The 26,766-nt window shown below is 44.2% G+C and overlaps 1 protein-coding gene across 1 annotated transcript in view; it reads right to left on the bottom strand.

Moving 5' to 3' along the window:
* VILL (villin like) overlaps positions 1-26,766 on the bottom strand; it is a 195,916-nt gene that overhangs the window by 34,850 nt on the left and 134,300 nt on the right. Inside the window, exons 9-10 of the mRNA XM_029588369.1 lie at positions 20,043-20,141; positions 15,344-15,497 (exon numbers count right to left, since the gene is read on the bottom strand). Of these exons, the coding sequence (XP_029444229.1) occupies positions 15,344-15,497; positions 20,043-20,141 (253 nt within the window). The remainder of the gene's footprint in view (positions 1-15,343; positions 15,498-20,042; positions 20,142-26,766) is intronic.

The following is a 26,766-nucleotide window of genomic DNA, read 5'->3' as shown; positions in this document are numbered from 1 at the left end:
TTTTGACCTAGCAATTTCCTCCTGCTCCTTTGGGCTTCCAGCTCAATTGGGACCAAAACGGGGATCCTGGTGCCAGGAGCCTTATTTATTTATAAAAATGTATAACCCACTCTATCTGCAATTCTAGGCAGGATTCAAAATGACATGAATATTAAAACTTATAACCATCAAAAGGCTCACAAACAAGGCAAAGAAAATTATTTGTACATCTACGCATCAAATATTGTTCACCGTGTTTAAATTAATTAGGTTTCTAATGTTGAAATAATGAGCATAAGAACATAAGAAATTGCCATACTGGGTCAGACCAAGAGTCCATCAAGCCCAGCATTCTGTTTCCAACAGTGGCCAGTCCAGGCTACAAGTACCTGGCAAGTACCCAAACACTAAATAGATCCCATGCTACTGATGCCAGTAATAGCAATGGCTATTCTCTAGATCAACTTGATTAATAACAGTTAATGGACTTCTCCAAGAACTTATCCAAACCTTTGTTAAACCCAGCTACACTAACTGCATGAACCACATCTCTGGCAACAAATTCCAGAGTTTAATTGTGCACTGAGTGAAAAAGAATTTTCTATGATTAGTTTTAAATGTGCTACTTGCTAACTTCATGGAATGCCCCCTAGTCCTTCTATTTTCAGAAAGAATAAATAACCGATTCACATTTATCCATACTAGACCATTCATGATTTTAAAGACCTCTATTATATCCCCCCTCCTCAGCTGTCTCTTCTCCATGATGAACTGCCCTAACCTCTTTAGCCTTTCCTCATAGGGGAGCTGTTTCATCCCCTTTATCACTTTGGTTGCCCTTCTCTGTACCTTCTCCATTGCACCTATATCTTTTTTGAGATGTGGCAACTAGAATTGTACACAGTATTCAAGGTGCGGTCTCACCATGGAGCGATAGAGGCATTATGACATTTTCCGTTTTATTAACCATTCCCTTCCTAATAATTCCTAACATTCTGTTTGCTTTTTTGACTGCCGCAGCATACGGAGCTGACGATTTCAATGTATTATTCACTATGACGCCTAGATCTTTTTTCTTGGATGGTAGTTCCTAACATTGTGTAACTACAGCATGGATTATTTTTCCCTATATGCATCACCTTGCACTTGTCCACATTAAATTTCAATTGCCATTTGGTTTCCCAATCTTTCAGTCTCGCAAAGTCCTCCTGCAATTTATCATAATCCGTTTGTGATTTAACTACTCTGAATAATTTTGTGTCTTCTGCAAATTTGATTACTTCACTCATTGTATTCCTTTCCAGATCATTTATAAATATATTGAAAAGCACCGGTCCAAGTACAGATCCTTGAGGCACTCCACAGTTTACCCTGTTCCACTGAGAAAATTGACCATTTAATCTTACACTCTGTTTCCTATCTTTTAACCAGTTTGTAATCCACGAAAGGATATCGCCTCCTATCCCATGCCTTTTTAGTTTTCTTAGAAGCCTCTCATGAGGGACTTTGTCAAACACCTTCTGAAAATCCAAATACTCTACATCTACTGGTTCACCTTTTTCCACATGTTTATTAACCCCTTTAAAAATGAAGCAGATTTGTAAGGCAAGACTTGCCTTCGGTAAAGCCATGCTGATTGTGTTCCATTAAACCATGTCTTTCTATATGCTCTGTGATTTTGATCTTTAGAATAGTTTCCACTATTTTTTCTGGCACCGAAGTCATCCTCACTGGTCTATAGTTTTCTGGATCGCCCCTGGAGCCCTTTTTAAATATTGGGGTTACATTAGCCACCCTCCAGTCTTCAGGTACACTGGATGATTTTAATGATAGGTTACAAATTTTAACTAATAGATCTGAAATTTCATTTTTTAGTTCCTTCAGAACCCCAGCGTGCATACCATCTGGTCCAGGTGATTTTCTACTCATTAGTTTGTCAATCTGGCTTGGACAATATGTATATCTGTAGCTTATGAATAGATCAGATAATTCAATATCATCACATATAACCAATGTACATAATGTAAGAGGCTGGGAAACTGCCCACAAAGTTTCTCTTTAAAAATCTGGGGGCTAGCCGAAGTGCTGAGTACTTGCACACCCAACAGACATTGCTTTTGCTTTATAGCAGCTACAAAGTCATAACTATAAAGCACCTGCAGGAATTTCAAAATGAAATTCCAGCATGTTGTTTGCGGCTCCACCCTCCCCTTTAAAGCCTTGCACTCCTGCCTCCCCCACAGTCACATCTTCCCCACACACAATTAAAAATTATATGTTTAGAATACATAAAAAAGAACATTCAAAGTACAGTCTTCTGAGTAAAATTATCACTAACAACATGTATATTATGGGGTAGATTTTAAAAGAAGCGCGATCAGCCTACTTTTGCTTGCGCATCAGACTCAAGCAAAAGTACGCTGGATTTTAGTAGATACGCGCGGAGCCACGCGTATCCACTAAAATCCTGGATCGGCGCGCGCAAGGCTATCGATTTTGTATAGCCTGCGCGCGCCGAGCCGCGCTGCCTCCCCCCGTTCCCTCCAAGGCCGCTCCGAAATCGGAGCGGCCTCGGAGGGAACTTTCCTTTGCCCTCCCCTCACCTTACCCTCCCTTCCCCTACCTAACCCACCCGCCCGGCCCTGTCTAAACCCCCCCCTTACCTTTGTCGGGGGATTTACGCCTCCCTCCGGGAGGCGTAAATCCCCGCGCGCCAGCGGGCCTCCTGCGCGCCGGGCCGCGACCTGGGGGCGGGTACGGAGGGCGCGGCCACGCCCCCGGGCCGTAGCCACGCCCCCGTACCCACCCCCAAAAACGCTGCCGACACGCCCCCGAAACGCCGCGACGACCGAACCCGCCCCCCGACACGCCCCCGACACGCCCCCCTCCGAGAACCCCGGGACTTACGCGAGTCCCGGGGCTCTGCGCGCGCCGGGAGGCCTATGTAAAATAGGCTTCCCGGCGCGCAGGGCCCTGCTCGCGTAAATCCGCCTGGTTTTGGGCGGATTTACGCGAGCAGGGCTCTGAAAATCCGCCCCTATATTTACATGCACTGCTGTGGTGCCAACCAAAAAAGCAAAAAAGTTGCTTGGAACCCATATGGTATTATGCTTATGGTAACGTGTGCTGGGTGTGGGCTTGCCCTGAGAAAGCCATAAGTAAACTAAATTACAATAACAATATAGTAAATCTCCTATCCCTGAAAAGACAACACTGTAACTATTACACTAGCTCCTAAACACCAATACACCTCCTATTAGGAAAATGGAACAAGCCAGGTTGTTATAGATCACCACAAAGAAACTACAAAATAGCAGAATCCCTCTCCTCAGTCACACCTGCAGAACACAGACAAACCCTCAAACATTGAATAAAGAGATCATAAAGTATAAACAGAAATGGGCAGACAAAAAACGAACTGGAAACCACAAGTCAGACTCTGCTTGCATTGCAATAATGGAAAAACAGATACCACACCATTTCTCATAAAGCATCAAATAAAATCAAGAAATATAAATCAATCATAATAGTAAAACCATATTAATAAAAAGAATAAATATTTCAAAACAGATGATAAATAAAACATCCAATAATGAAAAACTCATAAAACTTTTCCAAATGCCAATAAAATATTTCAAAACAGCAGACACATCAAATACCACCCAATAATAAAATCAATAAGGATTTTTTTTTTAAATCCCTTGTTTTCCATACCTGGCAACTTTTGATTTCCAGATGCCCTGAGACTATCGTGGATTAGCAGGGGGAAGAGTAGGGGGATTGTTGCACACAAATTTCCTCCTCTCTCTCCCATACTCAGTCACACACATACACACCCATACCTACACCCATACATACTCTTTCTGCTGTACTCAATCACACCCACACCATGCTCAATCACACCCACACACTCGCTCTGTTCCATGTTTAATCAAATCCATGCACACACTCTCTGCCAATCTCAATCTCACTTACACCCTTGCTCTCTGCAATGTTCAGTCACAATGCTCGTTGTGCAGGCTTGGCCCCACCACTACCCTGGCCAGGGCCATCTTGGCTCGTTCTGCACTCATGAAATGGCTGGTTCCAGAACTGTGACTTCCCTGAGGTCTGCCTTTGGCCACCACCCGGAGCTCTGCTCTGGTGGAAACGCCTTTGTCCCGAAAAACGAGAGCAGTCAGGGAGAAATCCTTTGGACCCTTTAGGCTTGTCCTCTAAAGCTTGTGCAGCTTGTTATCTCCCAGTTTGCCTTTAAAATGCAATGCTCCCAGTTGAGCTTTTGACGAAATGTCCACTGACCAGTTTCACAACCAAAGAAGCCTCTTAGGCAAGACCAAAGACATCAAAGTCCTAGAAGAGGTGCGAATGAGGTCATACAAAGCATCTGCCCCATAAGTGATTGCAGCCTCTAATCGCTCTGCCTGTTTAAATTCCTGGGGTGACAGATTCCTGTTACCTTGTAACTGCTGCACCCATCTTAAACTAGCCTAGAGCATAAAGCTGCTGCAGACAGCTGCATGGATGCCAAGAGTAGACACCTCAAACATCTTCTTAAGATGCACCTCCAGCTTCCTGTCCTGCAAATCCTTCAGCTTTGCTGCGCCAGCTACTGGGAATGGTGGTTCTCTTTGTAACCGCCATGACCGAGGCATCCACTTTCGGCACCCGCAAGAGCTCCAGAGTGTCTTCGGGCAAAGGATAGAGCTTATCCATGGCTCTGCTAACATTAAGAATCCCACTCCCTGATCACCAGCTCCTTAACGGACCTGTGAAATGGAAAAGTCTTGATAGGACCCCTCAAACCGGTCATGACTGGATCCGCCTCCTTCAGGACAGGCTGCTCTTGTGAAATGGATATGTCTAATTCTGCCGGGACCGACAGTATCAGGAGCCTGAGTTCCTCCCTTTGAAATAGGCGAACCACATTGGGATCATCGCCTTCTACCGCCAGGACCTTTCCCGTGTCCTCTTACGGATCCTGCGGAAAGTGGGAAGGGTCAACGTCAGGAGAACCATCCCCAGATGGCAAGCCCCGATCAGACTCCTCTAAGGATCGCTCCCCAGTGGTCCCCGACCCAGAAGGACCAATGACTCTCTGAACCCTAGTGGCCCCCAAGACCCCAAAAATCTGGGCTTCTTTCTGGGGGGAGGTTTTCTCGTCTTCCGCCTAGAACTAGACCACTCCACGGCCTGGCAGGCCAAAAAGGCTTTGTGCATCAGCAATACAAATTCTGGTGAAAAAGGGGAGGAACCTTCCAAATCCTGCTTCAGAGGATCCTGATCCTCCCTTGACTGACTCCCACAGGCCCCCTGGGCCACCTCCATGGAGAAATTAGCTGGAGAGAGAACAGGTGGGAGATCCCCTCCCCCTGCCTTTGCCGAAAAAGGTTACAAAATGGCCACTGTTCCCGCGCTTAGCAGGAACTGATCAACGGCCTCCTGCGCTGCAGCTCCAGGCCCACTGGACCCCTGCTGCAAAGAAGATGCCACAGCAGACCGAAGAGCCCTCCCCACCGGAGAGGAATTGGTGACATGAGAGAGGTGTGCGACACTCTCTCCACACCTAGGTGCATCTGCCGGCCCCCGGCATGGCTTAGAGCAGCTGCGAATGCGTGGCACATGCTGAAACAGAAGCACACTTGGGAGATGCACCCAAAGATTGCTACCTCCCTGGAATCCTTCTGCCACCATTGGGGAACCGCACAACAACTTCACAAAGAGAAAACAGACCACTTCTGTTGACCAAAAAGGCTTCTTTGTGCTTTTTTTTTTTTTTTTTTAACAACTTTACAAACCAGAACAAGAAACAAGGCTATCTGATAAGCTTATCTGAAGGGTGGCAGAGGCTTCTCTCCAGGCTCCTGAGGGTGAGAAAACTGGACCACCAGTTGTTACCCCCGGCGTGGATCAGCAAGCACTCAAGTGTCCCCAACCTCTGCTCGTCCTCCTCTAAAACCAGGAGGGATGGTCCCACCAGGACCTGCCAACCTCCTTGGAGGGAATTCCTCCAAAACTATCTTTATGTTCCTTTTCTTTGTCTTTTTGCTAGGTACAGAACTGCAGGTTTTGTACCTCCTCCATCTGCTGGAGACAGAGAAATACTGAGGAGCTGCAGGTGGCACACCGGGTTAAGAGGTGGTGTCTGCAAAACTTTCTCTGTCTCCATCTGCTGGAAGGAAGGCAAAACCCAGGAGTCTGGACTGACCTGGGTTTGCACAGATACACTCTAGCTGCCTACAAGCCTCTGTAACTCACTGGTCCAGGAAACAAGGATCTCATTTGCTCGCAGCATATCATATATTGCTGAAATCTCTGACCAGCTTGGAAGCTGCTCTTTATGGTGAGAAGACAGAGCACTCCAGCCAAGTGTCAATTCTTTTTTTTTTTTTTAAACTTTTTATTTAAACAGACAGCATTCACTTGAAAATATATCCAACAGTATAGCAACAATTAACATCTCTATACTCCTAAACAAATATAGGGGTAGATTTTCAGACGAGCGCGAATAGCCTACTTTTGTTTGCGCTCCAGGCGCAAACAAAAGTACGCTGGATTTTAGTAGATACGCGCGTAGTCGCGCGTATCGGCTAAAATCCTGGATCGGCGCGCGCAAGGCTATCGATTTCGTATAGCCTGCGAGCGCCGAGCAGCGCAGCCTACCCCCGTTCCCTCCTAGGCTGCTCCGAAATCGGAGCGGCCTAGAAGGGAACTTTCCTTTGCCCTCCCCTCACCTTCCCCTCCCTTCCCCTACCTAACTCACCCGCCCGGCCCTGTCTAAACCCCCATCCTACCTTTGTCGGGGGATTTACGCCTACCGGAGGGAGGCGTAAATCCCCGCGCGCGAGCGGGACTCCTGCGCGCCAGGCCGCGACCTGGGGGCGGGTACGGAGGGCGCGGCCACGCCCCCGGACCGCCCCGGGCCGTAGCCACGCCCCGTACCCGCCCCCAAAACGCTGCCGACACGCCCCCGCAACGCCGCGCGCTCCGGCCCCGCCCCCGACACGCCCACTCCGAAAACCCCGGGACTTACGCGAGTCCCGGGGTTCTGCGCGCGCCGGTGAGCCTATGTAAAATAGGCTCACCGGCGCGCAGGGCCCTGCTCGCGTAAATCCGCCCAAAACCGGGCGGATTTACGCGAGCAGGGCTCTGAAAATCCGCCCCACAATCAACATGTTACACAGATCGGAAAACTGCATCTCCAAAGCCCATTCAAGGCTATCATCGTCCACTCCCTTCATAAAACACATCAGCAGGACATTACCTCGCTGAACCCCGTCCTTTGGCACTCGGATACTGCCAGTAAGGCCCCCAACCCCATACTTTATCATACAAAAACAGCATCTGACAGAGAGAGTAAGTTGTCTTTATGATAACTGCTAGATTGTGAACTTGTTTATTATACCAGTGAGAAACTAGCAGCTGCAACTTCCAGAATGTTGTAATTGTAAATCTAGCAGCAGGTGTGAGATGGTTATGTGGCACCCCTCTGGGTTAGCCGCTAGATGTTCCTAGCATCCCATTGGTCAGCTAGAAAATATTATGAAGTTTAGCTCCTCCTCCAGAGGCTGCCCGAGTAGGTGGATCTTTCTTATAAGTAGGGATTGAGATAAGAGAAGGTGTGGCATTTGAGTGAGGAGCTCCTGGTGTTTTTCTTTGAGAGTGAGGCCTATTCCCCTTACTGCTCTATATTATTTAGAGGCTAGTCCTCCTAGGGACTACCTGCCTGCTTGGAGGTTGGTCTCAATTTAGAAGAGGAGATTTTGTTGAGATTCTTGCTAATTTTGAGAGAAGATCACTGGAGTGGAAGCCTAGTCATTTTGGTGACGGTAGTTCCCCTGATCTGTATGCCAGGTCACTGAAGGCCTGATAGAGCCCTGTCTAGGAGAGAGACAGATGTACAGGACAGTGACTCCATTTCAGAGAAGATTTTTGGCAGTGAGAGATTTAAACTAATTTTGGTTTGGCAGAAGGTTTTTTTGTCCAACTCTCCTTGCCTGGAGCTAGGCTGGAAGAGCACAGCTCTGAGCTTTACCATTTGACCCCCTCCTTCTGGAGGCCCATTAATTATAATGAAGAAGTGAAGAAATATGAAGGCCCTCAACAAGATTGTCATCCCTAGGGACAGAGGCACAGACTAGGTAAAAGAACTAAACATCCATGGACTCTGGTAGGATTTTTCTATGTTCTGTAGGGACCCCTGGGCAGAGCAGGATTCTCCCCAGTTACTGAACTCTTATTCACTCAGAGCAGGAGTGGTAAGATTTGCATTAAGATCCTGTGCCAGAGACACACAGCAGAAAGACAATCAGCTGTAATTTCATTTATTCAGAATTGAACATTGATTTAAATTTTTGGAAGAATCAGTAAACTATTATTTGAACTTCCAGTTCTGTGTCCAGTGAATTTTGTCCCTGCATCACTACAGTACCACAGGCTAGAGAGGGAATTAGATACAAGGTGTTAAGGAAAAGCGCATCACTGCTTGGCCATAAGCATCAGCTTCCTCCCATAGAAAGGGGATAAAGGAGGGGAGTGGAGAAAACTAGGGTAGACAGCCCCCAAATTATAAATTACTTTGCGTGCCCTTGAAGAAAGACGCAACTTCAAAGAAAAGGGTTATAGTTACATAATTTACATTGGGAACTAGCTAAAGACATTTCAGCCCAGAGCCCAAGAAGGCACGTTACCTGTGTGAGACTCACAGGACAACTCAGAATGTACGCAGTTTTGGAGTCCACCCTTTTCCAGAAGCTCTGCACTAAGGGACACGTCCACCATACATGAAAATGAGAGCCTTCCTCCCCACATCCTCTCCAACATATGCCAGTGGGGATATCATTAAGTTCTCCTCACCAATTTATACATGAATTAATTCTATGACTGAAAATCCTGTGCACTCTTTTCCAAACATCCACCCACTCCCAGGTTTTAGTTCTAAGCTTTCCACTGCAAAGGAAAGATGTAGAGGGATCTTTCCCCAGTGAGAGAGAGAGAGGAAGTGGAGGATTCTGGAGCTGCTCAAGTAGAGGAAAGGTGCAGCTTGCAGCTCTCCCTTGGAGAAAAGGAGAGAATGGGCCTGGCCTGTAGAAAGTGGTTCCTAAATCATGAGCTAAATCCACTAGGGTGAGCAGGGAAATTATTTTTAATTTGGTTTCTTTTATTCATTTTTGGATCATTTTTTATTCATTTGTTTGTTTTCTGAGCTATGTTTCTTTTTTTTTTTTTTTTTATTATTATTTGTTCCAGAAAATAGTGTGCCCTATTTTCCAAAACAAATGAATCGAAAAATTTTCTGGATATTCATGGGGCTTGTGCATTCATATTGGGGTTAAACGTACCAATATAACTTGGTATGGATTTACCAATCATTTTAAAATGAATGCACGTCTGTAATATCCACAAAAGTGGAAGGAACTTCAGGGTTAAGTAAAGATCCTTGAGAGAGCTGAAATAGTGATCTTGGCAGACAATAAGAGAAGGTATCCTGATGTAACCGACAACCAATCTGTTACTATTAAGGCCTCGGCGAACCTTTGCTTCAGATAGGGGTAGATTTTCAGACGAGCGCGAATAGCCTACTTTTGTTTGCGCTCCAGGCGCAAACAAAAGTACGCTGGATTTTAGTAGATACGCGCGTAGTCGCGCGTATCGGCTAAAATCCTGGATCGGCGCGCGCAAGGCTATCGATTTCGTATAGCCTGCGCGCGCCGAGCCGCGCAGCCTACCCCCGTTCCCTCCTAGGCCGCTCCGAAATCGGAGCGGCCTAGAAGGGAACTTTCCTTTGCCCTCCCCTCACCTTCCCCTCCCTTCCCCTACCTAACCCACCCGCCCGGCCCTGTCTAAACCCCCATCCTACCTTTGTCGGGGGATTTACGCCTCCCGGAGGGAGGCGTAAATCCCCGCGCGCGAGCGGGACTCCTGCGCGCCGGGCCGCGACCTGGGGGCGGGTACGGAGGGCGCGGCCACGCCCCCGGACCGCCCCGGGCCGTAGCCACGCCCCCGTACCCGCCCCCAAAATGCTGCCGACACGCCCCCGCAACGCCGCACGCTCTGGCCCCGCCCCCGACACGCCCCCGACACGCCCCCCTCCGAGAACCCCGGGACTTACGTGAGTCCCGGGGCTCTGCGCGCGCCGGGAGGCCTATGTAAAATAGGCTTCCCGGCGCGCAGGGCCCTGCTCACGTAAATCCGCCCGGTTTTGGGCGGATTTACGCGAGCAGGGCTCTGAAAATCCGCCCCATAGTGAAGATAGGTTAGTGAATGGGGGGAGGATACCATTCAAACTCAGCCTCTCCCTCTGGAGGGTCCGGAATGGCCGTCCCCTAGAAAGGCTTTATAACAGCTTTCTCCTGAGAGGCTCTAGGTAGTCCTTTATGGTTTTTGGAGAGTTAGGAGGTAGTCAAGGAACTTAATCTGATTTGTATTTTTCAGGCCCAGTCAGAGGAATCAGGTTAACCCAGCCTGGGCCTCCTGACCAGAGTCGGAAAGCTCTTCCCTCCAGTCTACTCACTAGTTGGTTGGGACGCCCCTCTGGATTGCTTTGAAAGCCTGTACTCCACCTGGCCTCAGGGAATGGGGAACCCTGTTTCTGGGGCTGTGCCTTCCAATCCCTCAATGAGGATGGAGGTGACAGAGACCTGCTGCAAGGAGAAACTCCAGTGTTAATCTTGTTTGAAAGGAAAAAAGACATTAAGATAAACCATCCAGGCGGAAGAATGTTTTTGGCTGCCCCTTCCTTCCTGCATTGGAGAAGGGTAAGTCACCTGCATCCAGGGATCCAGAGAAGAGACCGAGTCTGTTAGAAACCTAAAAAGATCCTGAAGGTCTGCTAACTGTGAATAAAAGTACCATAAAGAGCACTGAGGACTCCCATCCGGTGTTTTCACCCCCCCTGGGGAGAGAGAGAGGAAGATTTGGACTCTCTGTGCAGACTGGGATTTCCACATTTTTGCCAGTTAGGAAGGGGGTTTCCCGTCCAACCAAGGGATACTCTGCCCACCTGGGAACTCTGGTTATCCAAGCCCCTGGAGGCTAGAAGATCTTGGACCTTGGTGTAAGTTATCCCTGTAGAGGTAGAGGAAAAAGGACTGTAAAGAAAGCAAGAAAGCCTATGTTGCTGGAATCATATTTATTGTGTCATAATATTCACCAGTGTGTGAATAGTAAAGACTTTTTAATTTGGACCCAGTGAGTCCAGAGTGGTTATTTGGGCACACAGCACACACAGTGAAGAAAGTTACCTCTCTCCCAGGGACAACGCTAAGGAGTCAGTCACCCCTAGCACTTGGGCCCTGAAAGTAAATCTTTTCCCCTGTAAAAGGATCCACAACCTGGAGGAGGAGTCGGAGAGAAGAGCTATCCAGGTGTCCCTGCCCCGAAGAACTATAAATACATTTATGGCCCCATCGGAGTGTGGCCTACCTCCGGAGGTGGGCTTACACTGAGATAAAACGTTAAAAAGAGAGCGAAACTTAAAGCGACAGAGGAAGTCCTTTAATACTCCTAAAAAGAAGCCTACAGAGGAAAGAAGTGGAGATTCTTCTGAAGTAATGAGAAGCAGAGATCAGTGTGAGATCCAAAAAAAAAAAAAAGGAATCTTAACTAAGTAAAACCTATAAAGAAGAGTGTAGAAATTTAAATAAAAGGAGTTGGAGCTTGTCCTAGCCCCCAAAAGCTTAGCCCTGGTCGTATAAGATAGGAAAAAGACTTGCTGTCTAAAATAACTTTTTCAACATGTTGAACTTTGCCCTGTAAGCTCAGGAAACTGTAAAAGCGTAACCGGACTGTCTACCTTCTTTCAGAAATATTTTTGCATGCTATTTTTTTTTCAAGTAAATAGGCTCTGATTTGGGAACCACATAGACTGTAGCCTGTGTTGTGTTTTGGCAAGAAGTGAAAGGAAGCTTGGTAAAGAGGCTTATTTCACAGGAGAGCCTTGGGGAATTCTCTCCCTTTTCACCTACAGGATACAAAAAACCCCCAGCATTATAAATTCTCTTTTTCCGAGAGAGCTGAGTGGTTACGTGCCATGACACTGAATTTCCTGATGTAATGGCATTTTCCCCATTTAAAAAAGGCAGAATTCATGGTAAGAGGGTTTCACTGCGCTTGCATCTCAACAGTTGTGTACTGAATGGCAGCTTATCGAAATTCTTAACACGTGCGGCTAAAAGTGATAAAAAGCTGCTAGCCTGGCAAGGGCCACCCCAAGGGAATGAAATAAAAGCCAGTAAATATTGCCACTGGAATAAAACATGCAAAGAGCTGACTACTCGTTGTACGTTAATGGTGGCTTTATATTATTCTGTTTCTTGAGTTAAAGGAACACTGTCTGGGCTGGGATAAAAGGAAAGAGAAATATTTAAAAAAGGATCTTGGTATCCCAGCTTGTTAGTTTAGTTTTTTTTTTTTGGGTGTTAGTTTTTCATTATTTCATTATTTATTGGTTTTGCTAAAACATACAAACAAACAAACAAACAATTGAAGGAGTTTAAGTTTTGGTAGGTTACACTGCAATGGTTTACCCCTGAACAGACCAGAGCGCGTAAACTTTCTGGCAGAGCTGCCCTCTCTCCACCAAGACCGCATTCCATAGACGCAAGCTCCCCTTCCTACTCCTGAGTGGCTCTCCACTTCCTTTTTTCATCAATCGTTCTTTCTTTCCCCACCACCGTCTTCCCTCCTCCTCTTCTCCTTCTCGCTTCCCTTGAGACTGCTTGTGCCACTCTCCCTCCCTTCTCAGCACCTGGTTATAGGTCCTCTTTCCTGCAGCAATGCTATCTAGCACACCTCCCTACTCTTTTTCTCCTGTTCTCTCTTCCTCTTGCCATCTTTAATTTCTCCATTTCCCCTGCTGATCTTTCCCCCTTTCATCTCTACTCCTCCTCCTCTTCTCCCCTGTTTTAGTTTATCTTCCACCTCCCCTGTTCTCACCAACTCTTTCTCCTATGTTCTCTCTTTCCTCCCATTGATCGCTGGGCCCCCCTCTTGCTTTCTTCGCTCTCTTTCCAGCTCGTTCTCCTTACCCTGATGCTCCCTCCATCCCCAGGCTGCATACACTGCACTGTCATTAAGGAAATAGCAGCTGTGAGAGTGTGCACGGGAGGGACTTCTCTCTTGGACGCATACTCCCACCTCCTCCTGTAGTTAACTGGTCCTGCTCACACACTCCAAAACTGATTGGTTGCAGTGGGTGGTTGGAGCAGGAGCACGGGACAGAAGCATTTCTTGCTTATTTTCCCTCATATCTTGCTTATTTCCCTCATATCTCCTAATTGTTGGCCACTAGTTGAATGACAACCAGTGGACTGGGGAAGTTGCACTGGTGCAACCCCTCTGAATGAAGTCCGTGCAATTTTGGGAGAGAGTGGGGTGCACCCTCACTTTACACATCACTGGTTTAGAAATTTGGAACCTTACTGGAGCTTATTTAGGTTGGACAATCTTTGTGCTTCAGTTTGCATGTATCTTTGATGCTGTGTTATGGAGGAAATTGAATGTACACAGCAGAAATAGTAAGCAGAGATAGGATGACCTAAAATTCATGATCTAGAAGATGAGATCCATAAATCCTAAGTCTAGTGATTTATTAGCTTTTTTTGTGATCAGATTTTGTGGTCATGATTTAAATCTAAGTTTGAATCAATTTGGGGAATATGTTTTAGTCCATGTTCTAAAAGCTAATCCTCCTTTATTGATCAGATGTTAGATTGGCCCAATTTGCTGAGTTTCTTTCTCTTTGATTTTCATATCTTTGCTGGTGTACAATTTTATAAAGAAATGTTAGCCATGCCTATTTTTGCAAACGTAAGAACTGGCCAGTCTTAAACTGGCATCCTAAGGCTTTTTAAAAAATACAGTATTAACTAACTCAGATATTATGTGATTTGCCATTGTTTGTTTTTGTTTTCATTTATCTTTGATTTGTTTCTTGTTTTTATGAATTTTTTATTGTACCCTGCCTTGATCTGTTATAGATGCAAGTTACAAATGTGTAAACTAAAATAAGTTTCCAGCCCAAAGACTAGCCATGAGCTATTCTGCGAGCAGCTCTTAGATATCATCCTCTGTTGCCAGTCTATAGGACTGGCAGGTAGAGGGGCAGATTGCAGGAAAATATTGGCTTGGGGGATTTTTTCCAAAACTGGTGCATGGGGTATCTGGCACCCTCATGTACTTTCCCTGCAGCACATTTTTCAATAGCTCCCGAAAGCATGCCAATTCAACCCTGGATCCTGACAGAAATGAGCCAAAATATCTTCAAAATAAACATCCTCTCTCCTAAATAACTAAGAAGTTGAGCAGTATCACAGTGTGTGTGGGAGTGTCTGCGTCAGAAAGAAAGGTACCCACACACACACTCTCTCACAGACAAAGCATGTATGGGTGTGTGCGTCTCTCACTCTCTCTGACACAGACACACAAACACTCTCTCTAATATGCTACTGTTGTGCTGCTGTTTATGTGCTCACACAGTGACTGCCCCCAGTCCAGCCCTGCTGCATCGTAGTGTAAAGTTCTTGTTTGCTGCCAGCCCTTCCCCATTCTGCAGCAGCCCCCTCCCTTTCCCAATCTCATTTTCTAGGAGACTCACTGGTTCCACAGCCAGCTGCTTCTCTCGGAGCTCAGGGCAGTCACCTCAGATAGAAGCCTCCCCAACACTGCATAGGCACTTCCTCCTGGCTTACCCTCTTCCTTCCTGTGCCTGTAGCTTGCCTCCACCTCTCCGCAACTTTCCCACCACTCTAATGCAATCCCATTGACTCCAGGGCACAGAGACTGCTGCTTTTATGGTTCCCCAGTCTCTGCTCTGCCTACTGACTCCAGGAGATGGGGGACCAGAAGTGACCCCTACTGTTACTTGAGCTTATAAAAAGAGAGCATTAAGCCCTGGCTTAGACTGAGGAGAGCCACTAATCCAAAGTAGCACAGCTCCAGGTGGAATCCTGCTTTCTCTTGTGGAGCCAGTGCAGCCAGAGCTGGTGCGAGGGTATTAGGTGTCACAGGCAAGCCTTACAGCCTTGCACACACTCCTGCTCCCACCCTTCCCACAAGTAAATTAAAAATATGCATTTATAGTAACAGATTTTACATGAAAAAGAACATTCAGTGTTCTAAGATAACTTATATATTATTTACATGCACTGCTCTGGTGCGCCTCCCCCCCCCGCTGAGGGGGCACTACTTTTAGATTCCTCACTAAAAACATACAAAATGTCCTGAAATGTCAACTTTAAGGAAACTATAGCAACGACTGCATGTAATACGGCAAAATACATGAATACAAAGCACAGACTTTTGTAGATCTGAAGTACACTGCTATCATTATATTCTGTAAAAAATAAATTGAATACTTGTGCCTCACCAATCTTGCCGACGCTGTGTGTTTTGCCGATTCCTTGAGTTTCTTCCGCATCTCGCCAGTTCTGGAAGAGTTGCTTAAACATGGCTGACTCGGCCCCATCGTTCATTACTTCTACATTTGTGGTAGCAGGGTAACCCTTGGCCTGGATGAACCCCTGAGGAAAGCCCAACATTGCTTCGGTCAGGTTCTGTTCTTGCCGTGCGCAGCCCTGACAGAGGCTGAATTAGAATTTTCCACATAAACTTTGCTCTCATTTCAGTGCAGCTACTGCACGTGAATTTTCACACCGAACATAATCAGCTCAGGTTAGAAATATTTGGTTTAAACAGCAATGAAAACGATTTGGGTGTTTTTATTTTAAGAAGATTGACTATTTTGCCATACGTTTATGATCTTAAATTCTTACAAAATGTTTTGGGCTCTGTTTTATCGAACTGTATAGTAAAGAGCATCTTGGGCGTCTCTGAAAATGATATACAAGGAATGTTGAAAAAAGTAATTACATCTAAGTTAATTGGGTTGTCTAGTTATTAAGAGAATATAATAATTTGCTAAGGAAAAAATTAAATATGAATATTGGGAGCCAAAAGTATCTTTTCAGATAATTATTTCAATGATAGGGGGAATCTAATGCCTTTAGGGGAGCATGTGGCATACATGTGCATTTATGGCCGTGTGTAAATCTATGATAGTTTTTCAGATACATGTGTATAATAAAATATGTGTACCTCTACCCTACAAAATATGCGTGTACGTATGCTTACGCTTAAATACATGCAATGTGCTTACATTTCCTACCTACTTTAAAGTATACGAACAAAAATAAAGTAGGACTTATGTTAAAACTAATTTATGCACCTAAGTATTTTTAATCCTGCAAGCGTAATTGAAATTACCAATTTACTAATTACTCCAGCAGTGCTTCTCCAGGTCTTTGAGGCCCTACTGGTTCTTCAGCCAGACCTCCCCACCCAGCTAATACTACACAATAAACACATTTGATATCAATTATGCAAAATATTTGACAGATGTAAATTAGATGGGTAAGTTGCCACATCTAATTCAATCTGTTCAAGATTTTCCTGTTAAAATGTAACCAGTTTTTACCCTGTTTGATGTAAACTGTTGTTATCCCTGTAAACCATTTATGAACGCTTGCTCCAAGCAACGATATATAAAAACTGACAAACAAACAAATAAATAAATAAATGTATGCATGTAAGTCTCTACTATAATAGCAATGTATATGCACAAGTGTTGGCCCCACCTCAGAACACCCCAGACCGCCACATTTTTACACACGCATATTTACATGCGAAACCTAAAGCATGCGTGTACTTTCAATGTTTATATAATATGCATTACGTGAGCATAGGATACTTACGTGTGTATATGCTCATTTGTATGTGTACAACTCTTTGAAAATTCACCCCATGCGGGTGGTTGCAAAGTCTATGGGTATTTTTTTACTACAGTCTTTGTATCATTTCTCAAAAGGAGACTGTGTGTGTACTTTTAATTCGAAAGTTACCTAGGGAAAAAGTGCCCACAGAGATTTCTCATTTCATTTTTTTTTTTTTTGCCATTTATCATATTATGGTAGATGGTGTTGGGTGGACTATCGACAACAGCTTAGCTGATTAAAACAATTTTAGATTTTCTGCCTTCTCACTCTGGCGCCATAAAAACCAACTGACTCAGGAAATTTCTTTTGACTGAAAAGTATTTCTCTTCTGTCTGGACAGTATTTTATTGTTTGTGTGATTTCATCTTCATACTGTTTTTGACAGAAGTAAATTTTGAATGGTGCATGCTTGTTTTTGAGATTTTAGAATTGCACCAATCAAATAGAAAATTTATTTGAAAGGTACCTGTCAAACAATTATTGGAAATGTATTTTCTGAAAACTGACATAAAAAAAGCTGATAAAAAAAAAAAAGAAACTCCCATGTTTCGAGAAATCTCTGCATCAGGGATTATAATTCATGGCATCCCCAGCTTCACTTCCACACTTCTCATAACAAGTTGCTTCAAACAAACAGGCACCCACAGCAAGTGAGAGCTTAAATTGTTTGAAAAAGTCTTAACCAATGGGAAGAACTTGATAGGTACAGCCTTTACCAATCAAATGTCGGCAGCCAGATATACATTATCCAATGAGAGCAGGAACTCCTCTGCCCCTAGCTCTTACCACTCACAGGTACCCTTCAAATAAATTTTATATTTGATTAGTGCAATTCTAAAATCTCAGAAACAAACATGCACCATTCAAAATCTTGTGGGCCTGAAAGGTGTTGAGCTGATTTTGAGAATCAAGAAAGACATAACCCAGATAGCAGCAATTTACATTATTCCCTAGGTTATAAAAATAGATGGTCCAATATCATCCTGAGGAGAATATGGCATCCATTATGGAGATGAAGGATATTAAAATCTGGAGAAAGAGAGTCAATGAGTTTGTTTCCCTCTTAGGTGATTTGGCTTTGAGATACTGTTTGATGCCACCAGATTGCCTGGGGCAGGGATGGCAAACTCCCGTCCTCAAGGGCCGAAAACAGGCCAGGTTTTCAGGATATCCACAATGAGCACGCAGGAGAAAGATTTGCATCCAATGGAGGCAGTGCATGCAGATCTTTCTCATGCTTATTCATTGTGGATATCCTGAAAACCTGGCCTGTTTGTGGCCCTCGAGGACTGGAGTTCGCCATCCCTGGCCTGGGGCTTTACAGACCAGATGACGTGCACCCTCTCTGACATAGGAATGGCCATACTATTGTGCACATATTACGATGGAAATCAGGCAGACTTACACCCATGGCACTAGGCCACAGCTGGTGGGAGAGCTAGGACAAGCAAGAGTGCTGTCCTATCTCTAACAGGAAAATTCACAGATTCCAAGTTTGGCATGACGGTACCAAGACAGATGAAAGAAAATGGACAAATCAGTACTGTTGGGCCTTGCTGAATGGGGGCAAGATAGAAAAGTGTTGTGCAATTCCAGTTGAATTAAGCGAGAATGCTGCTGGTCAGTCTGGCAGGCTGTTCATACAGTAAGACACAAGTAGAAAAGAGGCCGAGCTGTTCTGGAGGGCTGTGCACAAAATGTAAGTAGCAATTGCAGGCAAGCATAGCTGGGTCAGTCTGGCAGGCTATGCGATCCTTGCGTCGGCCAGGTTTGCCAGGCAGCCTGACAGCAGCCAAGCAGGCATGCCAAAATATTTTATATTATCTTTGTACAAGATAAACCCTGGAAAGTTAGGTATGATGCATAAAATGTTTTGTGTCTATGCTTTGATTATAAATAATGCTGTGGCCAAAGTTCCTCCACAAAGACTGCCTTACAATTCTTACTGTAAGTAGGTGTTAGGGGAGTGGGAATTGAGTGGGTGGTAGGTAAATTTGGGCTGTGCTGGCAACAGACCTGTCGTGCCCACATTATGAAACTTGTGAACAGTAGAGCCAATCGTCAAGGCTTCTTTCAACTCTAGTTACTGAACAGCTTTAGAAATAAAATCCCACGGTCCTCCATGGCTCATTTCTCAGTAAAAACAGTTTATGAGTATAAGGAGAATGTGCAGTCCACCTTTTGCTGTGCAATCCCACTCTGCAAATGTGCTTGGGCAGATCAAGGCAGCGATATTTCCTCCCTTGCTCCAAAAGTTACTCATTCAGCCAACATCAAATGTGATCAAAATGATTATCATTTCACTCTTGTATCCTGCATCTAATTTCTTTCCTAAGATGAAATAAATATTTGAATGTTCTCCTCCTACTAAGCCATCCCCATTCTGATATACACACACACACATAAGGTATTGCAATGTTGATTGCAATTAGAAATTTTAGAATGGTTTCCGTCTAAAACATTGCAAGTAAAAATATAACAAAAGCAGATGAAGTATGAACTCATGGAAAGAGATCCATGAAAGGCAGAGGCATGGCCAGGATAACAAATTCTAAAACTATGTACAAATCCAAGAAACAAAATGAAATAGGATGAAAATCTAAGGTAACCCAAGGTAATATCAGCTAAGAAGAGAATGGAGCCAAGAAAGGGAATATTTTGGGTGTTGTACTGCTGCTTTAAAATATTACGTTCTAGTTTAGAACAAAATGAACCCAGTAGTAAGTTTAAAGGCAGCCATGGGTTACTGTCCTATGCTTTGAACCCTTTGAGGTCCTTATCAGACACCGCACTAGGCATTATTGGATAAATAGTGTAAAAACCTTCAAAAAAGACCTAAAAACTTTACTGTTTCGTAAATTCTTCATGGACCCCCAATCATCTACTCATACCAACTCTCAAATGAACTCATAACCTTAATACTCAACCTAACTTACCTCCCTCCACATTCATCCTTATTTCTTCAGAGACTTATTTGGTTATGTTTATTACTGTAATTACAATATGTTACGATGTCTCAAAACCTCCTTGTTAAAAAAATGCTCTTCACTTTGTAAACCATTATGATGGCTTTCCGAATAACGGTATATAAAACTCTTCAAGTAAATAAATAAATAAATTATGTTCACTTTGTGCCAATATACAAAATACATTTATACCTGTACAATGAAGTAAAACTCGGCTGTGTGTACGTACATCGAAGCTGCTGGGTTTCTGCAGCAATTATTATACAATCCTGCATCTTAGGTTACCTTTCAGGTCATTTCTGGGCAGATCTGCATGGCGCACACTTACCTCAGCTCTACTAAAAGCAGCCTTCTTTTCTTCCTTGCTAGAATCCTTTCCTCTCCATACATAGATTTTCACACCACCTTGATCTAGAATATAGCAGTCCTACACAATGCAACAGAAGAGACAAGAATAAGAAGTCGCCTCTTTCCAGAAAGGACACTGCTAAGTGGCTGGGGATAGGAGTCGTGGCTAGAGTCCCACTACACCCTCCCGATCAGAGCAGCAACGGTTCCAAACATACCTGCACGCCACGTGCTGGTACGCGCCTTATGAGCAACCACGATTCCTGTCACTGGAGCAGTCCCAACCCCAGGAAAACAAGAGGGATGTGCAGGGAAAATGGCTTTCTTTATTTATTTGCATTTTGTGGGAGGGTGGGCTGGAATTTCGGTCATTTGATGTTTATTTTGGTTTAAAGTTCATTTGCCAAACTGAAATAAATATTAAATTAGAAAAAAAAAAAGAAAAGCAAAAAAAGAAACAGCTCCCCCTATTCCCCTGCCACCCTCTTCCCCTTCTGTTGGCTCTCCAAGGCATCGGTCTCAGGGTTGGCCAGCGCCAAGTTGTTGTCCAGCCATAAGACCAGAAAACATGCTTTACGGCTTATATTACTTTATGGTAACCAAAAGAAGGAGATAGGTCTAAAGACCTTCAAATGATCTTTATTGTTGGAAATACCAATTTTTGAACAACAATAAAGATCATTTGAAGGACTTTAGACCTATCTCCTTCTTTTGGTTACCTCACGGCTTTGATAATATTACTTTACGGTCATAAAACAACTTAAGGTGCCAGCCCAGGGCAGGGACAACGGGGAATCGCTTCTGCCCTTTCATCCCTGGAGAGCACCAAAGGAAAGGGGGATTGCGGGGTGGGGACATGAGGTCTTATTTGTTTTACATTTCTCAGCTATTTTCCAAAACGAGAAGTCTGATTTTTTCAGATTTTACAGAGGCACAAGGGATTCATTTTATTTGAAATAAACCAAGCCAAAACTGTTTTCTGGGGTTCAGATTGCACCCTCGCTCTAATGAAAGGACATCCCTAAAACACATTTAATGAAGCATTTGCTGAATGCAGAATGTATAAATGCAAGTTGGTGATTGCGAATACTGAAAAGTGAAGGCTGGCTCCGGTCCACTGCTTTAATTTGAAATCAAACAGAATGTGATGGCAGAAAACACTGTAGGACCCGTTTGCTTTACCCAGTGTAATTCTTGGCACAGTGCCATGTACCCTAGTAGAGTTGGTATCTGGTTTTCCCTTTCACTTCTTCCAGCTAGGGCTCCTTTGTGCTATCCATTGCCTTCTTGAATTATTTTATTTCTCTCAACACCAACCTGAATGCCTTTCAATAAAATCACCACTCTTCCTGTGAAGAAATGCGTGCTGATGTTCTTGAGTCTACTCCTTTGGAGCCTCACATTGTGATCTCTTGTTCTAGTGCTTCCTTTCCTTTGAAAAAGGTTTGTTTCTTATGCCTGTTTTACACTTTTGAGGTATTTCAATGTCTCGATTATATCCCTGTCGTTTCTCTTCTCTAGGGTATATGTGTTTAGGCCCTTAAGTCTCATCCCCTGCACCACCACCCTGTCCATATCCAGATGTGGCCTTTAGAATTGGACACAATAGGGTCAATGTTAAAAAAAATGGCTCAACAACTAAAGAAAGTGCCTACATGTAGGTGAATTTTCAGCCAAATTTAGGGATCTAAGTTTTCAGCTGAAAATCTATCTCACTTTGGGTATCTAAAACTTAGGAGCTGAAATTTTAGGCATGCAATTCATATGCCTAGATTTAGGATTTTCAGATAGGCATCTAAGTACTGAGAATCGGTGCTAAGCAGCTAACGTTTTTTTCCAACCTACCTTTGCCCCCATAGCCACATATTTTTAGGGCCATAAATTTAGTTTCCACGTGAAAATAGACTCCTAAATGTAGGTGCTTAGTCTTAGTCAATTTCCAAAGGGTCTTAATTTCAAAAGTTAGGCACCTAAACCTTTTGAAAATTGATGCCAGTATTCAACATGAGCTCTTAACATTGACCTGCAGAGAGGCATTATCTTCTCCCTCTAAGCATTGTTATACTTTTCCCTATGAACCCTAACATCCCTTTGGCTCTGTGCCACAACCTTACCACACAGTTTCACAATCTTGAGATCACCAGACTTTTCTTTTCACACAGACATATATGGATTCACTAGCACAAACCTTTTCAAATGCATGATGCTGTATTTCTGCATGGAGTTTTTTAGATGGTATTATTTTTATTCTAATTGTAATTTTATTTTATTATTGGCTATTTTGTGTGATATTTTATGCTTGTTATGATTAAAGATGCAATCCATATTGAATATAGGAAATAGCAGAATATAAAATAAATATGTGATGGGGATCTCAGCCCATCACTAATATTTTCCCCAAAGTACATTTTGCTAAGCTAGAGGAAGTGGGAGAAGTTTTGGTTTTGGAATTCCTCCCACAGCTTAAACCCCACCTTACTGAGGGAGAGGCTTCTGAGGGGGTTTATAATCACTGGGAGCTTGCCCAGTGGGTCAGAGGGTTAGGCACGGCTGAAGGAGCCACTTGAAAGATCTCAGAGCAACTGAGAGGGTTAGTGGATTGGAAAGGAGTCAGAGATAGATCCCTTCCAGATTCTTAACAGAGAGGTTAGAGAATAGTGAGAGATCACTCCCTGAACTTGAGAAAAAGTGTAGGAGAGCTAAAGATCCCCTCTATAACTTATGCAGGAAGTTGAAGGAGAAGATTTTTGTTATTGAAGATTGTATTTTTCTGAAGGAAAGGGTCGTCCACTTTCTCCTTGAAGATTGGGATTCAATACCTCTTTGCCCAAGTGTCTAATCAAACAAGGGTAGAGAGGATTTTCTGGGACTTTGGAAAATCCAGAGCCTCAACTTTGGATAATCGGATTACAGTTTAAAGATTTGGGATGTTTGGAATTCCTTTTTGATATTGTTGGATTGGAGATGTTTACCAACAGATTTGCTAAAGCTGGAGGCCACACTCTAATTGTCCCACCCTACTGGTGAGGATATTTTGGCTAAGGATGAAGGTGGAAGAGGTAGGAAAGGAGTGAAAGAACTTTAGAATGGACAAGGACACTACTGTTTTTTTTCATTCTGATTGTTTTGATGTTGTTTTGATTTTCTTGCTCTTGGCATGGATACTTTAATTTAATTTACAGTAAACAATTTATGTGGAATATCACTTCTGAAGTCCTTTTGAATTTTTCCTGCTGAATCTAGAGCAAAGGCTGAATAAATGGACCCTGGGTTGAGTTTTATTTTCTGCCTCTTTTACTCATTATTTTTCCTTACTCCTTGTCTGGACAATATTGCAACATGGTGAGATATGCCAGAGAGTGATTACACCCAGAGCCCCAGAAGATAATTCTTCTTCCCTGTTTGGACTCTAACCCAGATCTATTGCACCCCTAGTTAAGGAAAAAGCACCAGATGGGGGATCCGCTATATAAAAATGGCATTGAACATGGGGTTTGGAGACATGGCTAATGTGAAACCATGTTGGAAGTGATTTTTGGACAATTTGTGACTTTTTCACAAAGTTTGAGAAGTTTTGAGGATTTTGAAAAATTTTCCCGTAGACTTGCATTTAGCCAAGATGGTCGCCAGCCTTGCCCAAGGGAGAGGAGTAGAAGAAAAGAACCTTCCTGCCTTTTGCCTCAGGGAGGTAGTGCCCAGTCCATCAGAAGAGAAGGGGGATCCCAGGAGTTGATCCTCCTTTCAGTGCCTTCCTCTTTTCCATTTTCCTTTTCCAAGGTTTCCTTCCATATTCTGTTTGCTTTACTTCCTCCTCTGTTGATCTTTTCATCTCATTTCTCTGCCTCTCTGTTCACGCATAGCTATATTTTACCCCATCTTTCTCCCCTTCTAGTTCTCGCTGCCTCAGCTATTCATCTCTATAACTCTTCTTTACATTACCCTCTCTCAGCTCTCCATCATTCCCTCACCAGTCTACAGATATCTGACTCTATTGTCCTTACCCCCATATGCTGCCTCCTTTCTGACTCTTCTCACCCTACCATTCCCAAGATGGCTCTCTCTCCAACCATCCCTCTTCCAGCTCTCCTATACTTATATCTTTCCTCTTTCTCCTCACCATTTCTCCACATTTTGTTTTGCACTCTTCCTCATCTCTCCCCATTCTACTTTTCTCTTAACCCCATTGTCCTTTCCAGTTCTTGCAATCTCCATATTTTCATCTCTCACCTACCTACCAGCATTCTATCTCTCAACCTCTCTGCCTTCCTAATCTTTCCTTCCCCTCTCTCACTCTCCTCTTTCCCTTTTCCCCCATTCTCATTCCTTCTTCAGTCTCTTGTTTCCCTTTCTCTTTCACCCACTCCCTAAACCCCTATTTTTATTCTCTGTGCTTGTCAGGTTGGAAGTATCTGCAGTATAATTCATGCTGGTATTGGTGTCTCATTGTGGGTTTATTTTTAGATAAGGCAATAACATAGCATTCCCTGATTTATGATGCTCTGCAGGCACAAATAAAACAGGTAACGTTCCTCTCCAGATTTGGTCTACCTTACCCTCTAATCCCCTGTACCCTCTCAATTTTCCCTCCACTCAAATGTCCTCTTTCTTTCTCTATTCCACCAGTCCCAATCCTCTTTCTGTGGTTCTTTCTTTCCCTTTTCCTCCCTTTCCAGCCTGGGTCTTATCACTCCATCATGAATCCTCTCTTCCACTTTATGCCACAACCTTGAGTCTTCCTTCCCTATCCCTGTCCTTCTACAATCACCCCACGCAAGTCTTCCTCTCTTGTATCCCTACCACCATTCCATGTACATTTCCCTGCCCCCTCAACACACCATTACAATCTCCCTCTCTCTGTCCTTTACCCCCCACAAACAGACTCAGTTTCTACCCATTACCCCATATGATGTAAGTCTTCTGCTCTGTGCCCATGATTCCAGGTACTTTTAATCTTCGTCCCCATGTTTGTAATTCTTGCTCTTTTTTGGGCTCCCATGCCAGCAGGAGTGGCATTTAATAGGGCAATAGCTTCCTGTGCTGAGCACAGCCAGTCTTGTGGTTTGAATTGGACATCCCAAAATCTTGTGGCTCATACTGTGAGACTGGCCCAGTGCTGCTCCTCCTGCCAGCCACGCACATGGCAGAGACAGGGGTGGGCATAGAGCCAGACTCTGCCCACCAGGCTTTTGGGAGGCTTAGCCTACTCAAGCTTTGTCTTATGCTGGGCTCTTGTAATCACCCCTGCTGCCCAGCTCACTGGCTGACCAGCCCAATGGTCGATGATAGCAGCACCTGAGGTGCCCGTCATCTCATGGTTCCCAGGGTGACCGCCTAGCTCAGGCTACCCAAAGGCCATCCCTGGGTCTAGAAGGATGGCTATGTTTCCTCTGCACACAAAGTGAAAAGGCAGACCTATCCACATTTGCTAAACTAGAATTTCAGGTAGCCCCAGGTTGCCAGAGATAGACTGAGTCAGTTCTGGCTTTGCCTCATTGCATGCAAAGATTTATAACTACAATTAACTTCATATATTTGCAATAGGAAGAAAGTTTAAAACTAAGACTTTTTCAATCTGTCTAATCTTAATGAAGTTGAACCCAAGAGGAAGAAAGTGAGTGAAACATGAGTAGAAGACAAAAAGGAAGTATGAAGGAAGAAAACACACAAAACGAATGAAGAAGAAGAAGAAGAAGACAGCATGTGCACTGGTGGAAGAAAAGAAAACAGTGAGTAAGGGAGAGAAGTAGCAGAAAGGGAAATGAGAAATGAAGAGAAAAGGAAAAAGTGATGTGGAAGACCTGAAGAGAAGGCAAATATTTCATTTCTTGGTTCTAAAATTATGGATCATTTTGCCAGTAGAGCCTATCATATCTAAAACACTGAACAGATTCAGAACACAAGCCACATTTTAGAAAAACAAGGAGGGAGAGCATGCAGAGTCACGGCTTCAGAAATGCTTTACAGTATAGATATGTAGTAGGGCTGTGTGTAGTTGTGGGTAGTGGCTGCGGGGGTTCATAGGGATACGGTGTTTTAGGGGGAATGCAGGGTATGGGTGAGTGTATAGGGTATAGGTGGCTGAATGCAGGGTATGGGTGAGTGTATAGGGTATAGGTGGCTGTATGTGTAGGTACAGGGTACGGGTGGTACAAGTGTGTGTGGAGGGCATAGGTGTGTGAGAATGTGTAGGGGGCGAATAGAGATGCTGTGTTATTTATTTTCCTTGTCTCTGTGTGGAGAGGGGTTTATGTGGGTGGGTATGCTGGGTGGTGTGGGTGATGTGTGGGGTAATGTGTGTGGGTGTGTATTGTGGGTGTTTGCGGTGCATGAAAGGTGTGAAGTATGTGTGTTTGGGTGGGTGGATGTGAGGTATATGGGGGTGGGATGTGTGGGTGTGTGTGTGTGTGTGTGTGTGTGGGGGGGGGGGGTGTTTGGTCCATGTGTGGGTACAGTGGCGGTTTGTGGATGGGAATATGTATGTGTATACTTTGGAAGCGCATTTTTATCTTATCTTTTGCTAGTTGCTTCAGTTATTTTCCTTGTCTCCGTCTCTCTCCTGGGCTGCTCTATGGCACAGTGCTAGAAGAGTGACGGGAAGGAGGGGGTGGTGGTGTTTGGAATGGAGTGCTGGTCAGCATTCTAAGAGTTTGAACAGCTTCTAAATAATAGGGAGTAGGGATGTGCAGCAGGGATGGATTCATCCC

This window comes from Rhinatrema bivittatum, chromosome 2 (assembly GCF_901001135.1).
Source record: "Rhinatrema bivittatum chromosome 2, aRhiBiv1.1, whole genome shotgun sequence".
NCBI lineage: Eukaryota > Metazoa > Chordata > Amphibia > Gymnophiona > Rhinatrematidae > Rhinatrema > Rhinatrema bivittatum.
This window is presented reverse-complemented; position numbering and strand designations above follow the sequence as displayed.